This window comes from Diabrotica undecimpunctata, chromosome 7, assembly GCF_040954645.1.
Source record: "Diabrotica undecimpunctata isolate CICGRU chromosome 7, icDiaUnde3, whole genome shotgun sequence".
Lineage (NCBI taxonomy): Eukaryota > Metazoa > Arthropoda > Insecta > Coleoptera > Chrysomelidae > Diabrotica > Diabrotica undecimpunctata.
The window spans coordinates 61274245-61293156 of NC_092809.1; the positions used below are offsets into that span (position 1 = coordinate 61274245).

Consider the following 18912-nt stretch of genomic DNA (forward strand, 5'->3'; position numbering starts at 1 on the left):
AGAACACTCTCAGTGAGATACAAAGTTTATTCGATAAAAATGAAACGAGGAAATACTACAAATCCTTAAATACTAGCCGTCGAGAATTTAAACCACGATTAAAAATTTGTAAAGACACTAACGGTGAAATTATACATGATAAAAACTCAGTTCTTAACAGATGGGCACAACATTTCGTTAAAGTGCAGGGACTTAGATGGGCTGAATACATTGCTAGGATGTCAGATCACGAATACACGAAGATATTAACATTTTCAAAACCAGAGGGTTGGTATGGAGTAAAATAAAAAACCTAAGTTTTTAAAGTTCTAGTTTCCAGACTTCTGGTCCACACTGTATATAAAATAATTGAATTTTTATGCACATCTATATTTCAATATAGCAGAGAGTTTTCTCGGAATATATACTGTTGCTGTATATTAATATCGGACTTACCTCGATTAAAATTCGCTAATTCAAATAGTATAAATAAAACACAGGTTGCGTAGGAAAGCTATTTATTCAGGTACAAAAATACAGGCAGAGATAAAATCTTTAAATTATAACAATCAAAATTCGATAAATGGACGTCAATGTTACTAAATAAATATAAAGTTAAAATATAAATATTAATCTTCAAACTCTAAATACCTATCATATTGTATAAAGATAAATGTTTTTCTTCGATAAGTTTATATAGTGACTATGTATCTGTGATGATATTAATAAAATGTTTAAATTTTTAGTCTAAACATGTTTCGTATAACCGTAATATACATGAATAATTAATACTAAATCAACATATCGTTATTCTATACTAAAATTCACATCCAGATGGCAGCGTTACAGAGATAAGCCTGTGCTTTAAGTCACAAATAACTACAATGTTGTCAAAGTTTGTAATCGAACGTTATCGGCCGACTCCTATAAAATAATTATAATTTGGGAAATATTTATGAATGTAAACTGGAAAAATATTGCACTTTTGTAAAACTTTTTTTGAAATATACAATTTTTTGTGCTGGTATTTTAAAAATAGAAAGTTGTATTTCGGGAATCTGGTCTTTTCGGTTTTACACATTCTCTTCAAAATTATTTGCAATTCGTGGAAATGAAATAATTATATGTAAAATCCCTTTTTGATCTAAATATCCTTTTAATGACACCAAACTTTCTCTACCTGAATTTACAATTACAGACATTAAAAAATTATATAGAATTAATCTAATTATAAATTCAAAATTATTCTTTAATGCCTGCAATTATAAGTTCAGGTAGATAAAATGTTGGGAGTCATTAAAAGGACATTCAGTTTTTGTCAAACGTTTGTGTCGTGTCAATGTCAAAATGGCAGCAAGTGTAATAAAAAAAAAACGGTAATTTTTTAAATAGCGGATGCAAAAAATTGTGTTAAATGGTTTTAACTATTTATCAAACAGGAACAATGATAAAAATGTATCAACAATAGTGAGGAAAGTTTCAGCTATGACTAGAGTCTCTAAACGAACGGTATTCCGATATAGAGGTGAAAGTAAAAATGGGCCACTCGTAACCAAGGTTAGTAGATGTTAAGTAGGTTGTCTCGTAACTATGTGGGCGAAGCGAGGGGAAGGCAGAATGCTTACGTCACTCATACGACAAAGTCAAATTTGACAGTTGATGGACAGTTGTCTGCACGTCTGAGTTTAAGTTCACGTTTGTTGTTGTCTCTATAGTATCATTAGTTCGTTTATTTGTTTAGTTTTTATTTTTAAGTATAGGTATAAGGACAATATTATTTATAGAGACTTATTATTTAGTTATTTTATTTGTGTACATAAACACTTGTGAAGTGTGTTTTCGTAGCCGTGATATCAAGGTTTGTCTAACAATTATATGTAGTTTTGTACGTTATAATAATGATATATTTTTTAGATGAGATAAGTATATATAGCTTGAAGATTTGTGCTTAAAGGACTAATCATTTTTTGTATTTTAATCTAATAACAAATTATTTATATTACCTATTTGTTTTTTTTTGCCTACCAGTAGATATGATAAGAATGCTGCAAATTCCAGGAAAAACATAATAAGTAAGTTCCTACATATTTAGTATTTTTGCTTTTGAACTTTTTCTACTGTTTTTTGGGTTTTTGTGCGAAATAAACTGTTATCTCCATTTAAAACAAACAATATTATCACTATAATCAATTCTATTTTTTGTCATCAGACTATTGATTTTAGAAAAAAAAATTGATATAATTACTAATATAAGAACCACTTAACATCCCTATAGCCAAGAAAATCCCAAAATATATTGCAAAACCTAAGTTTTTGAACCTTTTATTAGCATTGAAGATTATGGCAATTTTAAAAGTGTCGTATGGGTGACGTATTCCCGCCTTTAAAAAGTGAGCATTTGATTGGTCTATAGTTACGAGACAACCTACTTAATATCTACTAACCTTGACTCGTAACTCCCATAAGAAAAAAAAAAAAAAAAAAAGAACGGGTTATTCGAATAGCCGTGAGAAATAACTCGTTCTAGAATAAGACAAGTAGTGCACGGTTTTTTATGGACAACATTCCTCCAACCCTTGACGTAGTACTTGAAAAAAATAACGAAACGGAGTGTCTTCCGAATTTTTCTTAGAGTACATTGAGAAGACTATTGCACGACATGGATTTTATATATGGCAAGCAGGGTAGAAATTCAATATTAATAAAAAAACAATAGTCGCTTCGAGGCGCCATTTTCTCAGGGAAATAAAGAAACTGAGGAACCAAGGAGCCAACATCATTTATATGGACGAATCGTGGTTAATACTGGAACTACCAATCTACAAGTATGGCAAGATACAACAATAAAAAATTAACGACAGGCTTTCGTAAATGGACTCACAGCTTTAAAAACTCCGAGCGGAAAAGGACCAAGATTTGTTTTAGCCCATGCAGGAAACATGGATTTTTTAAAGCTGCTGACATGACTTTTCTTACCAAAAAAAGTGCTAAAGATTACCATGAAGAGATGGACGGAGATCTGTTTGAGAAATGGTTTGAAGACATGTTAATACCGAATCTCCAAAAAAATAAAAAGAATGTGATTGTAATGGACAATGCATCTATCATTCTAGGAAACTAAAACTTCCCAAACAATATTATGTGAAACGTCAAATTAAGGAGTAGCTTTATGAAAAGGATATTTATTTTGAAGAAGATTACCTAAAAAGAAGAACTTCTGGAAACTGCTCATGAATTGAAAAATACACTAATCACAGTGACGAATAATACCGCGTAGATGTCCACACCTTAAGACTTATCACTGTGAACTGAACCCAATAGAAATGGTGTGGAGTAAAATGAAACGGTACGTGTCCTCTAGGAATTCAAGTTTCAAACGAAACGCCGTTAAAACATTGATTTATGAAGGATATGAAAAAGTACAGAACAATGGACATTGGAAAAATTACCTCAACCATGATATAAAATTGGAGAATAATTTTTGGACAGTAGAGAACATGGAAAATGACATTGAATCTATTACAATTTCATTAATCAATGATTCGGAAGAAGAACTAGATTATGAAAATGATAACAATTGAAAATTACATTTCTGGGATATTCTCTTAAACCACTATCATTAAATACTTATTAATAAATGTTCACTATGGGTTTAACAAAATAGGTCTAAAATTGTTAATGTAGTTCATATAATTTAATAGCTGTGGTTAAATGTGTATGTATAAAAGCATTTTAGAAATTATGACCATTTATTTCATTCACGAATATTCTATTAAAAATTTTAACTTACCTAAACATATCTTAGTCGACCCTGAGTTTGGCCCTGCTTATTTTACAAATGTAGCAAAATTTACAATGACAGTAGAATTGGCAACGTTGTTATTTTATATGCTTACACTGCCATCTGAATGTGATTTCCACTATAGTAACAATGATAACAAAAACTATTTGATAATTTTGTCTATGAGTGTACATTAATGTCACAGGCTTTTACCAACGAATATATAGATATGTCCTCCGTTTTAAATCTAAATAAAAGAAGTTTGTAACCCGGTCGATAGAAGCGCTGACAACATAATTGTTTTGTGGGAAAACAAGGAGTATTCTTATAGATCTGGGATCGAAAACCAAATCGATTTTTTTATTTTTGTTATACAGTTGTAGTTTTATATCACATGACAAAAAAATAAATATTTTAAATACACATAAAATATTATTAATTTTTTTGTAGGTAACAATATCCAAATGTATTATAATGAATACTTTTAAGAATCAGATAGCCAATGTCATGCACATAAAAAAATCGCGCCATACATTAATTTGTTTACGATAGCACTCGATATTCGTTGCTGTGTGCGAAAATAGCAAAGCAACAAAGCTCAACTTTTCCCTCTGTTCTAGAAGACACTGCCAGATCTATAATTTAATTTTTCCTCTTAAAAATTCAGTCCCACAGGTAAATAAATTTCTACCTTCCCTTTTAGTTTCATTCAATAATTCAATTGTATTACAATATTGTAATACGAATTAGCATAAGCATAAGTTCAGTAGTTCAGTTAGTGATGTTCCGTCTACCGATTTTTCGGTAGATCTACCGAATTACCGAATTTGATACCTGTCTACAGAACTACCGAAATCCTCCTTGGATCTACCGATTTGAGAAAAAATATCAAAATGCACTTTTACTTAAAAATAAATTCAATAACACAATTTATCTTTTATTTGTGTTACCATCAAAAAATTTTCAGTATTTTTAATACGTTTGTATACATTTTAATACATCAATCAAATCAACTGATAGGAATATCCCTTTAGGGGGATTCCCGATAGGAATACGTTACGTATCTCGTACGTTTTAAAAAGATAGGGAAATCCTCGGAGATTCGTTATTCTGTACTTTTTAAAAGATAGGGAAACTACCAAAGATTCAATAATAATGTCTTATTAATATCATAATTTTGTATTTGGTATTAAGTATTATTTGACTTAATTTTTTATTTATACTTAGATACATTTATGTTCCAAAATATTGTTGTTTATAATTTTAAATTTAAAAGTGTGTATATGATATACGTCATTGTATATGGTCTACCGATTTTTGCCGAAGGTATCCCCCGATTTTGGAACAGCTTCACGGAATATCACAATAGTAGGCGTGTTGCAGCGAACTAGTTAATTGCTTATTCTTACGCATGTGTAAACACGATTGGTCTACGATTAAGGACTGCGCGCCTAACAGTGTGACATTATTTGTCGAGTACCTACGTAGTGTTTTTATATAATAATTTGTCATCAATTGAGTAAGTGTTGTTTTCTCTTGAATTATACTTCTCAGAACTATATTCACATTTGTCAAATATTCAATTTTGCGTTATTGCATTAAGTGTATGCATTATTTTGATACATAATTTTATAGTGTCTCCCTTCTTGGCTTCAGAGAAACATGTCTGTCTATAAAGGAAGGCGTATACAGAGTATAACAGACTCAGCTGTATGGTTAAGATGGTTTGACGAAATATTAAGTAGAGAGGAGAGTCAATTAGATGAAAATGAGGAAGATAAAGAAGAAAATGAAATTATAATGGAAATAAGTGACCATGAGACAGGCTCAGAATTAGAACTCACATCAGATGAAGATAAAGGTTTATCACAAAGAGACGATGAACAAATTGATGGTTGCAAATTTTACAATGGAAAGGATATGACGACTGAGTGGAGAAAGGATTGTGGTAATGTATAAGTGCTAACACGTTCTCATAATATAACACACTTACCTGGACCAAAACGTGATGCCCGCAATGCAATGCTTGCAATTGATTGTCTAAAAACTTTTTATGTCCGAGGCCATCATTCGTATAATAACAATTTGTTCAAAAGAGATTTCATAGGGATCGGAATGCTAAATTAACTAATGAAAGGAAGAGCTTTGATAGGAACACTGAGAAATTCAACAAAAAACGGTCATATAATATGGGATAATTCCAAAGGCCATAGAGTTGAATCCTATTATCTCGCGATGAACGAAAAACGATTTAGATTTCTCCTCCGTTGTTTGACATTTGACGATATAAATACGCAAAAAGAAAGAAGGGAATTATACAAATTAGCACCCATTAGAAATGTTTTCGAAATTTTCTTGGCTAATTTTCAAAATTGTAATTTTATTGCTAGTGCGTATCTGACTGTTGAAGAGCAATTATCGGCCTTTAGCGGACGCTGCTCATACAAGCAATATATACCCAATAAACCAGCGAAGTATGGGATATAGATGTTAGCTCTGGTTGATGCCAAAACTTCTTACACTTACAATCTCGAAACATATGTCGGAACTCAACCTGCTGGCCCGTATAAGTTTAGCAATACTGCTGAAGATATTGTACTACAATTGGTATAGAGGGAACTAATCATAATATTACAGGCGATAATTGGGTGACCAGTATTTCGTTTTAGTAAGAAAATTGCTACATCAAAAAAATAACTTATATTGGTATAATACGCAAGAATAAGCGTGAGATCCCCGCTGAGTTCTTGTCTGATAAAAAAGAGAAGAAAAAAGTTTTCATGAAGATATTATGTTGGTGTCTTATTGTCCAAAAAGAAATGAATCTGTTATTTTGGTGTCTTCAATGCACATGATAATACCATTGATCCGGAAACAGGGGATTTAAAAAAAAACAAAAAAAAGATATCGTAACTCGATATAACAAATTTAAAATTGGTGTAAATTGGGTCGAACAATGTGTAAAATACAATGTAACAATGTTTAAAAAAAAACAAAGCAAAATCAGCTGTACGTCTTCACGGATTTTTTATCAGCTAGGTACCCCTCATACACCTTTTAGAACCTTCAAAAACCCGTATACCATTTTTTCAGCTTTTTTTTCTTAACTACTTTCTTTACTTCAGAAAGCGGCATATGCAACTATAATTCGAAAAGGTTTATAAAACTAATTAATATTGTCAAACAACTGAGAGTAATTTGTTTGATTTTTCTAGGAGTCTAAAAAACGTGGTAGATGTTAGAGAATATGTTACAGGAACATATGGACGGGCACATGCCATAAAAGACGGCAAAAATGTGTCTACAGCATGCATTGTTTTTATTTATTTTATAAGTACATAAAACTTATCTACATTTATTTATCATCAAATGAACGATATTATTAAAAAAATTGCTTGAAGCGAGATTTGATTCTTCAAATAATTATTACCAGAAGGGCACTCTACCGCTCACCTAAAGATTCATCTTACAACCACTTCCAAAAAGTTTGTATATGAACTTCGCAAACATTGATTATCAGCGCCTCTATCGACCGGGTTACAAAACTTGTTTGTTTACATTCCGACACCATCTGAAGTGAGGTACACCTTTTTGTTACAGAGTAGCATCTACATTTGTAAAGTTAATGTTCATGAAGTAAGTAACGACCGGTTTAAAATTCGGTCACTGCTGTGCCGTAGTTGGGCATGAGCTCTTTGCACCGACAGCCAACACCAACTACAGTTAAGTCCCGTGAAGTGCACGGAATGACCTATTTTCGAGGCGAATAGAGCCAATAGAGGTCAATATTTGTCCGCACGTATCTAATCTTCAAACGTCTAACTCTCATCGAGAGTGAATATTTCACCAAATATTTGGCTGAGAACAATTTGATTTTATCTTCAAAGCCTGTTTCTGGAGGTATAGTTATAATAGAGGGAGTTATGTATAAAAGTTGATTCTGATACATGCTTCATTAATTTCTTCAGATACTTACTTTAAAAACACTACAATATCATTTTTTTTATTAAAGTATTTAAAAAATCTCACTTATTTACGATCAAATTAGATAATGATAGCCGAAGAGGTCATTGATCTGAAATAAATGCTAAAATATCTAGATGAATATAAAAATTGAAACGTACGTACTAATATTAAAAATGGACTTTTGACAGAGAAGGATGCAGCTGAAAATTGTATAAAAATGTCAAATTTAAACTATTTAAACATTTATGTAGTCGATGACAGACTGTTAAAGATGATTACTTAAATAGAAGCTTATTGTGATTAAGTGTAATGAAGCTATGAAAACTATTTCAATAATTAACTTTTTAAATATCTGTTCGTTATTGATTATTGTAAAATGACTATTGAACAAGAGTTATCGGCTTTAAAGGAGTTAATAAATTCAATTTCTTATCGAGCACCTTAACAGGGTAACACACTTAAGTAACAACATGAGTAAAATATACGTAACAAGGCATAGAAAAACGTAAAAATAAATTTTAAGATGTAAAAATCTGGACGGAGACCATAATACTGTAAACTGCAGGTCATTATTTTCTGAAAAAAATATTATATTAGTTTAACGATATAAATAGGTATAGTATTCATAAAGTCAGTTGAAACACCCAAAAAACTGGTTGCGGACAAACATTAAAAGAATAATATCATATTACCAGACATGGGCGCATCATTTATTTTTATATTCAAATATAGATTAATGAAGAACAGAATAAGGACAATTTTAATTTACTTAAAACTGTCGTAAAGTATATAAGTGTATAAAAAAGTTTTTAACATGTCATATTTAGCAACAAAAATAATTTATATATAAGCAATAGGCCATATTGACAGTATAATGATATAAAACAGTTACTTCGTAAAATAATAAACATTTTAGTTGAACAGCACTGGCATGAATCAACAGCGTTTCTTATCTGTACACCATCGCCGCCGGCTGGAAGCGAACCTCCAAGTAGTTTGTTAAATATAGGTGATTTTGAAGAACATATCAATGTCTAATATTTATTTGATGGAATGTATCTTTCATTCTCTCTTTCTTCTATCTCTTTCCTACGAAGTACGGGGATTGCTCAAATTCGTTTGAAACATTGACGCGTGTTATTTATACTTTAACTTGATTACTGGTAAATGTAATATTGAACTGCCCTTATAAATCTCGTCGGAGTGAAATGTTTCAACTAACTTTATAAATACTATAAAAACGTATGAAAACAGCAAAAAGGTCAAAAGGAAAGAAATAGTCAGGAAATTGAGGCCAAACGAGTAAATAATCATAATTTTTTTTTAGCTTGTTGCCAAAATGCTTTTTCATCTTGGCATCAACCGATGCCGCCCTTAGACTTCCCCTAAACACTCATTTTTTATTTTATCCTTTTTTGTCACCTCTCTTATCCATTTAAGCATTCTCATTTCCGCCACATGCTTCAATTCAAAGGATTTGTAGTAGGGGAGATGTCTTCTGTATTTAAACAAACATTTTAGTTTATAAACACATTTTATTTCTCAATTTCTTTTCTTGTAGTCCAGGATCAGTCGAAAAGCAGACCATAGTGGACATTTTTTAAAAGAATTTAATTTTTTTGATGAAATCCCTTCAGGATGTACCTCGTATCAATAATTACGATATGAGCTAGTCGTAAACATCGTGCTTAATTTTTTATTTAACAAAATTTGAAACAAATCAAAAAATTTTACTTTTTGCGGATATATTTTCGCCAATAACTCGAGAGAGATGGCTCTTACAGAAAACATAAACCAAGGTAAAAGTTTCGCCATTAAATTTTACATATTTGACTATCTAGAAATTGAATTTATTGTTTATTGTTTTAAAAATAGCAATAATTGGGAAAAAGTGCAAAAAATGAAGTTTTTCCTTTAAATTTTTTCGATTCCTTATTAACATAACTTACAGCCCTCATATTCCGCCTAGAAAAACTTTATAATACGAGTGAAACGTCTGCTAAATTTCTTTAGGACCAGTTTAATATTTTTTGCATAATAACTTTGCAATCTAGAGTCCGTAAAAAAATTGCAAATTTAGCATTTTAAAAGCATACAAGCATACTTTAAAATCGGTGAACTAGGAGAGCCTAAGGAATTTTTTAAAGTTATAAACATTTTTTGCTTATAAATAAATATGGTACTTAAAAAACAATGCATTCGGTTTATTGGGTATATCGAGATATCAAAGCTTAAAATATATGTTTGCTAAAAGTAAAAATCCACTTAATATGCAATTTGCAATTAAAACAGGTGTTTGAAAATATCATATTTGAAAACCTTGTCGTTCGAAATATTGACTACTAAAAAAAGATCAAAATCGGATGCCAGGAAGCAGAGAAAATGCAATTTTTGGAGAGCGTTGTAATTTTGAACTCGCCGATTCACATTTGGTCGATGCGCCGAGGGGCTACCCCACCCTACCTCCCATGCACTTCAAACGACTTTTCTCGCAAAATTGTTTTATTTATTTATAAGCCAAAAAATTTATAACTTTAAAAGATTCCCTAGGCTCTACTAATTGACCGATTTCAATTTTTCAAAGTGCGTTTAGAAGCTTTAGCCGTTCTTTAGATGAAAAATGTTAGACTATTTAAAGTGCTTATTTTGGTAAAAAATAATTTTGTAAATTTGCAATTTTTTGCGGACCCTGGAATGGAAAATTATTATGCTATAAGACTGCACTTAGCTTGTCCTTCATAAGTGACAGTATAGTCGTCTCGTATTTCGGTGAGACTGTGTAAAAATATATTTATCTGTAATAAAAGCAGGCAATAAAAATTAAAATAAAAGTACTCTACCAGGAGTAGTTATTAACTGGAAAATTATCAATGACTGAGATGTATAATAATACAAAGTTTTAATATTCTCATCGATATTTACATTCAGATGTGAATGGTATTATGTTTGAAAATTAGGGCAGTCACCCAGTTGAAGTTATCATCAAATTGTTGATCAGTCCACGTGGACCAAGAGCCAATGAAAACATCGGCTATCGTTATTATGACAAATCACAATGCGTTATCTTGTATCGGCAAACGTATGCATTTTTTGGGTAAGATATAACAATATTTGCCTGAGCGACCGAAACCATAAAGTAGTTTATCCGACAAAATTTCGTTTCGACCGCCCAGTGGTTTACACTTGGGTAGGTAGGTATAATATTTTATTTTAAACTTTATTTTTAAACGAAATAAATTTATCTATGTCAGACTTTTTTAATTTATATATATATATATATATATATATATATATATATATATATATATATATATATATATATATATATATATATATATATATATATATATATATATATATATATATGTTTGTTTTGAGGTTTCCGCGGGAGCTACATGTGCTGTCACTATTTTTCCGGGTTTGACTCCGCGTTGTAAAATGCTGGTTTTCTTGAAAACCATTGTTTTGGCGACGTTTCGGCAAGGTCTCACTTGCCATTCTCAAGCCTGGTGGATCTACTTCTCCCTATAGTGAAGCCATTCGGAGCAATATAAGATGCTAATAAATATTGTTTGAACTGCGTTTTTGAAAAAAAGTTATTTACTTTTATTGTCAATGAAATACCTATATTAAAACATAAAAGAGTTGTTTACTTTTATTATCAATGATATACGTTAAAACAAAAAGCTGTACTTATATATTTTTCCAACTACATAATGTATAAACCGTATTTTCAAGGATAACATAAACTATTGCTTCTGCAATTTTAAGAACTCTGTTATTTTTAACTGCTTTAAATGGTCCAGTATCATTCTATCATATATTTTCTAAAGATGTGAAACAGTTGTATTTATTCATTGTAAAGAAGTTTATTGCGGGCTGCAGTTAAGTTTATTGAGGGGCTGTTTGAAAAGGTATTTATTTATAGCCACGACCGGACTAAAAACGTAAAAAACACGTTTTTGGATCTTATTTTCGGTCGTTATAACCAAATTTGCCTCGCTATAGACGGTTATAGTTCAATAGAAATTTCACGGGACATCTAATGTATCTCGTTATAAGCGAAACCTCGTAATAACCGTGTTCGTTATAGAGGGAGTATACTGTATATATATATATATATATATATATATATATATAAAATTGAGCAACATTTATTGTTATTTACTGGAAAAACATCAAAAATAAAATAAATATTCACCTCTACATATTCTTGTATGCATAACTGGTTGCATACCATTAAGACAGGTTTAATAATTAAAAATTAAAACTACACAATATGGGCCTCTTGGTTCTTGAAAATAAATACAATATTAAGAACATCTAATTACATTTTAATCATATTGTTTTTTCTTTCTGTTCTCTATGTATCAGAGTTAAAACACACCATCAAAAGATGTCATGAAATAAACTAAGTTTTACTATCCTTACCAAAATGTTTAGAATGCATTGTCCATTATTATATTTTATATTTGTGTTGTTAATGTTGAGTGTCAAAGTTTATTGTAAATAATCTCAACGACTAGTAAGTTGCACTGACCACCATATCGGTCACAAAATTGAAGAAGAAAACAAAGGGATCTTGTTACTCAATCCTATATTAAAAAGGTTTCATATATAAATCCATACACATCATCAGTTCATCTAAAAGTAAATCGATATGCTTACAACCATAGACAGAATTACACAGAATAACTTACAAAGAATTTTCAGCTACCAATATGATGGAAATGAAGTATAAAAAAAGTTCAACTTAGGAACCATAGATGTAAACGTTCAATGTTTTTTTGAAGAAAAAAACAGAAGCTGATGATCCCAAACATATGCTGAAACATGTTTATGAAGGATTGTGTTCTGAATTGTCTAAATCGGAGGCAATTGCAGAAACATGTTTTTTTTTTAAATCAGAGTGCCCAAAGTAACCTGCTACAAGATTATAGGAGAAACATCTTCTAGACAGAGGAGAAAGGGTTGTGGCAAATTCAGACAAATAGAACCGCACTTAAAGGTACCTATAATCAGAATAATATACAAAATGGATGCGGCTAATATTTTTTCAACTATTGAAAGCCTTCGAAGTGAACTGGTTCGAAAAGGACATTCTCTCATATTCAGCAACAACACTTTGATGATTTCTTAAAAACCATAATTTTAAATAAACCCATAATAAACACTAATGGAAAGTACTAGAATAATTATTTCTTTAAGAAACAATTATATTTATATCAGACAGATAACTGGAGTATCAAAAAATGAAACAAAATGTTGTTTATTTAGATGAGACCTGGTGTGATACTCATGACAGGACAGATAATTATAATTTTACACTGCAGTGGAGAAAATAGATGGATCAACGATGTATTATTAATATCAGCAAAAAAAAAATTAAAGACGCGTCTCTAGAGTCAAGATTATCATGAGGATATGGAAAGTTAAATTTTTGAATCATGGTTTGAAAAATCTCTTCTTCCGAGATTACCTAAATATAGTGTGATTGTCATGGACAACGTATCATATTATTCAAGAATAATGAGAAAATTCCAAATATTACTTGAAACAAATTACAAATTAAAGAATTTTTATTTGAGAAAGATTTGTACTTTGAGGCATCATATAGTAAAAAGCAATTGTTGGAGGATGTTTATAGTAGACAGTACCAGAAGGAATATGTTGTTGATGATATGATATGATGTACTCACCGTAATGGGCATACCGTGCTTAGACTTCCTCATTACTATTGTACATTGAACCCAATAGAGTTAATATGGACTCAACTTGAAGGAAATATAAGAAGAAGAAAGGTGACTCCTAAATTTTCGTCTACTGTTCTCCAGTTAATTAGAAGAGAAGTCACAAAGATCACAGCAACCAACTGGAAAAATGTAATCAAACATGTAATCGCAGTGGAAAATGACTATGTTAAATATTTACCAGCATTAACCAAATTAACTATAAATTTAGAAGATACCAGTGATACTAGTGATAACAGTGATTCTGAGTAGAGTAGTAAGTACTTACTTCGAACTAGGTGTTAGTTGCAACCTTTATTTTTATTGTAATTGTAGATATTCTCGTTTTGCCTATATATCTTTGAAAATAGGGTACAAACACACTTCATGATAGAACAAAAACGTACAAAGTATTTAATTTAAAATAGTCAAAGTACAGGTTAGGTTATTATAAAATACCTGCTAGATATATAAAAAAGATGTTCATAAAAGTTTTAGACCTCTAATCCATTTTTAAATTATTGAGGTACTAAGTCTTCTCTCACACGGTGTCAAACCAAAGTTGTGGTTCTTTAATAGAACACCCTCTATATAATTTAAAAAATGAATTCTCTATTGTTTCCTGATTACAATAACTAAGTTATCAGGGATAAAATGAGCTCATAAGTTTTAAAACTTATGAGCAGTTGTGTTAATAAAACTTTTGTATACTAAAATACTTGTACATAAAAAATTTGTTTAATTGTATGTGATAATTACTTTTATTAACAATTTTTTATAGGTATCATTATTTTAGAATAAGTTCTGTTCAGTCGAGTCGATTAGTGTTATCACTCCCTAGATATATCACAGAAGTGAACAACACCGATATTTTTTATTTAAAATTTATAGAAAATGAAACTTTTTGGTAAATAAAATTAAATAAAAATAAAAACTTTTATTTAATTTAAAATTAGATATCTACGCTACGTTCAGTAAAGTACTGGTCACTCTAACATTGTTGCCAATTTGCTAGTATCTTACTCGCTCTTGTTCCTATAAATTTTCCAACGTAATTACGTGCCGACTGTACAATTTGCCATAAATATATTTTTAACTTTTTATTAATTTGTAAAGCTTCGGGAAGATTTGATTTTTGTTTGCACTAAATTTGACTTCTTTATATTTAATAAATATGAGTAGCTAGTATAATCTTCTATTTGTCCCTGCCAAACTCATTACTTAGATTTGCATTTAATTTAATACATACCTACACCGAGAAAGAGCTAGTTGAAGCTCTAACAATAAACAATGCATCTTAAACATAGCATACAGGGTGTAAATACGAGGGTTTACAATGAATAAATGAGAATTGAACTGAAAATTTCAATTAAAGAATAATGATTAAAGAGAATATATAGCCAATGAAAAAGTTGAGCGCTAACTATTTTAGGAGAAAAATAGTAAAACAAATGAATAAAATCAAAAGAAATTGGAATAAAATAATTATTGTTACGTTTATAACGTTACAGCTGGAAGAAGAAATACTAGTAAAATACTTAAATATCTGAGATATTGCTCCAACTTTCCTCCTCTCTTGTTATATTTCTTGCGCGATCAAATATTTTTAAAACTTACCTATGACTGCAAATCCATAACCTATTTTATTTGTTCCCATTCTATAAGACGCTGTTGGAAGTACAATTTCATACATGTCTTTTGTTCCCAAAGAGTATTCGAAAATTTGATTGAGTTCTGGCTTAACAGGCGTTAGATGGAAGTCTTGGCGAAGATGAGCGTCAGTATTAAATATCATTGATTTGTGTTCGTGGGCAGTAAACATTACGTGAGGCATCATTTTGTTTAGCATCTAAAATAAATTGATGCAATATGTAATCTGTAGACTATTTAGTCAATACGCATATAGAAAAGTTTTTAAAATTATTTTCACTTTTCTCTAACCATAAAATTAATGGTAGCTCTCTACCATATTACAGATGCACCATCTTAATTAACAACATACAAAAATCTTTGTAAAAAAAACTCTCTATTACTTGTCAAATTTCATTTTGTCTCTGACCTTTGGATGCATGGTAGCAAAGTGGTAAGTAGTGAAAGACTTTACTATTGGATCCAAGTGCATTATCTCTGTCGCTTTTAGTGAGGCTTTGGCCTTAGGTTAACGTTTCAGAGACAAAATTAATTTTTCCTAAACCATTTAATCCAACAACTAGACTACAATAATACATTACCTTATCAACAAAAGTTGAAGGTTTGAACATTAGAGGCACGTGGCTTAAACCTATAAACAACTCGTCAGTATTATAAAAGTCTCTCTTCTTTTTATACACTGGAATGTCAGAAATCAAACGATTTATCTTGAAAAAACTTATGTTTCTAAAAGTAATAAACTTCGGTTGGGAAAATGCGTGTTCAAATCTGTCAATCTTTTCTTTGGTGACCAAAGTGTCTTCCCCTCCAATATCATTATCGCCTGGAATCCAGATGTGCTAAAATTGAAAAAAAAATTACATTTTCTTTTTCAATTTTATTAAAAAAATAAAGTTTGTTTCAAAATCTTACTTCTGCCTTTAGTATTTAACTTAAGATACATACCCTTACAAATGAACTTGGAGCAGAATCTAGAAATATATCAAACACTCTTCTAACATATTGATGAAACTCGTGATTTGTAGCTCTGTGACCTTCATCCATCAAATCTCCAAGAAATATTACTATATCAGGTTGTACAAAGTTATATGCTTGTATATATGTCTGTTTCAGAAACCTGAAATGTTTGAATAATCTAATTAAAATATTTAGTGGCAATTTGTATATAATCTTAGATACTGCTCTATATCAGTAGAACATCCAAGTGCACACCTAAAGAATAATATAAAACTAGATTTAACATTCTAAATCATTACCATCACAGGCTGTAATGACTGTGTGCAAAGAACAATATGACCCCAGTAGGTCGAGGTTTACAGATCCATCTGTAGCTATTAGCTACAGACCCATACCATGATTTCATGAGGAAAACCAGTGCAAAATCCTTGGGCATGTTTTCTCTTTTCAATCTCTTGGGACAACAATCAATGGGTTACCAAAACTTAAATTTTTATTATGTAGCTTCTAGCACAGTGTTGCAGTTCTTGGTAGAACAAATACATAATTCAGTTCTGCTTATAGACAAAGTATCTTTTAAAAAGTGACTAAATATTTTCACATTTTAAAACAGTTGAACTGTATCAAATTTAGTAGAGCTTTTGAATTAGAATTTACAATGAGAGTGAAGAATCTGAGGAGGTATATTTAGGAAATTAGTTAATTATTATTGCTGGATATTGCATATGAGTAGTAACATAATGAAGTTCTCTCAATCAGTGTCGCACCTAGAATTTTCCTGGGGGAAGGGTTTGGTTGGGCACCGAAATTTATTTTTTGCTACCTCCATTTTAAGTACTTAAAATTTGTGAGCAACAGTGTCAGAATAGTGCCGGGGGGTTTAACCCACAAAACCCCCTGGGTGCGCCACTGCATTATTGATATACTTAAATTTCAGTTTCGTAGATGTCCTACCCTCTTCTTACACTAGTACCTCATCTTATTAACCTAACTATATCACATAAAGTCAACTTTGCATTTTTTTTTAAATCTAATAACCACATCAACTTACTAACATTATTAGTGGCAAGAAATCTTCTCAATTCTTGGATTAAGTCATCTTGGAATATAAATTTTAGTAACAAATCAATGTAATAATAAATAAAAATCTAGTGCCTCTTAATGCTTATTAATTATTAAAAAAACTTCAACAATTGAGGCAAAGAGAGGAAACCAAAAACAAAACTAAATCTGACATTCTCAAAAGATTACTATTTACATACTTGCAATATAAATTATGGAGTAAGCAGTATATTACACTGACTTGCATATAATATATAGACGCATATATTCTATATATGCCTCTATATTCATGCTAATGCTGTTAACATCTGTTTTCTGAACATCTGAAAACTGACAGCATTTACTTCAGAATAATTTTTGTTGTACATTGTAAACTTTTTTTTACCATATATTTTTGTTTTTTGTATACATTTTTTTGGTGCTCAGCTGTTTTATGCAGTCCCTTTTTTGTATTAAATGCTAGCCAGATTTCAAAAGTGAATAAAAATACATTGATCTTCCTTTTAACCAAATGTTTTCTTTTCTTTCTGATTTAAAAAGTCTTTATGAATCCAGCATATATACAAGTAATGTATTTACTAAGCAGTTCGTCTTACCTGTCACTATCAAAGATAGTAAATGGGGTCAAAAAATGTAAAATTTCTTCATTATTTCCAATAATTTGGGGATCTGCTACTAAGAGTATTTTAGTACACTTGTGGTGTTTACATTTTAACTGGTGCCAATTTAGAGTATTTATGTAATAAGAAAACAATTCTATATAAATTACACATCCAAACAGAGAAGTAAACAAAAAATACAGGAAACATTTTTTTCTTGAGTATCGCCTAAAATAATTATTGTGGATTATGGAAATTAAAGATAAATTGTAATAGACATACCTAGATCTAGATAATAGCATTTTTTCTTAAAATCATATTCGTGTTTTATCCCATTAATTCTAGTTTAACCACAGTTTCAACTGTGCTTAATTACAATTTAAAATGTTTAAAAAAGTTTATGAGTTGACGTTGACATTTCTTTATTATTAATAATCACTAACCTGTATTCTGACTCATTTGACAAAATGAAAATATTATTCCATGCTATATAAAAACAAACTATGCTGATATGTAGACAACTTCTTTTACAGTCATACGTCAAAAAGATGTTACCAATTAATCCAACAAGTAAAGTTCAATGAAGCCCGTTGAACGTTGAACTATAAATGATATTTAATGCACCGAATTTTTTACGTTTTAGCTTTAATTTGATATAAAAAACATAAATATATGTTATGAGCAGCGTATTTTATTTAAAAAATAAATGAACGAAATAAAATTTTTGTTCAAAAATTAATTGCTATTAAATGAATTAAAAATATTTGCTGCCACTTTTTGACTGGAAACCTATTATCAATGTACCAAACCTATTAATATTATATATATATATATATATATATATATATATACCCGGTATTTAGGCGTTCCACGCCCTTCCGGTAGGGATCTATGGAGGAGTATCACCTAGCCGCAAGCCCTTATCTCTTGCCGTACTGCTCCACCTATTAATATTAAATGAATGTAAACATGTGAGTTTGATTAACTATGTTACGAACGTGATGATCCTGCAGTGGTTCTTTTACTATACTAAATGAAGAGGTTAATTGTATTTGTTACACTTTTTGGTAAGTGTCCGTATTACCTGTAGATGTTCTATGATATGCCGTGTTATGGAATGCTTGTCTTACTGTAATATATGAACATATATATATATATATATATATATATATATATATATATATATATA

The 18912-nt window shown here is 30.3% G+C and overlaps 1 protein-coding gene across 2 annotated transcripts; it reads right to left on the reverse strand.

Annotated features, from left to right (window-relative positions):
- Positions 1 to 490: 490 nt before the first annotated feature.
- Mppe (Metallophosphoesterase) lies at positions 491 to 18168 on the reverse strand. 2 transcript variants are annotated; one of them, XM_072537433.1, is made up of 6 exons: positions 18006 to 18167; positions 17721 to 17951; positions 16051 to 16222; positions 15687 to 15944; positions 15073 to 15304; positions 491 to 8302 (listed from the first exon to the last, which is right to left on the reverse strand). In XM_072537433.1, exons 1-6 carry the CDS (start codon positions 18023 to 18025, stop codon positions 8148 to 8150), a joined length of 1068 nt encoding a protein of 355 aa, XP_072393534.1. In that variant the 5' UTR covers positions 18026 to 18167; the 3' UTR covers positions 491 to 8147. The 2 variants fall into 2 exon arrangements, with proteins under 2 accessions (XP_072393534.1, XP_072393535.1); XM_072537434.1 differs by lacking the exon at positions 491 to 8302 and adding an exon at positions 11886 to 12370 and having other exon boundaries at positions 18006 to 18168.
- Between the last annotated feature and the right edge of the window lie 744 nt (positions 18169 to 18912).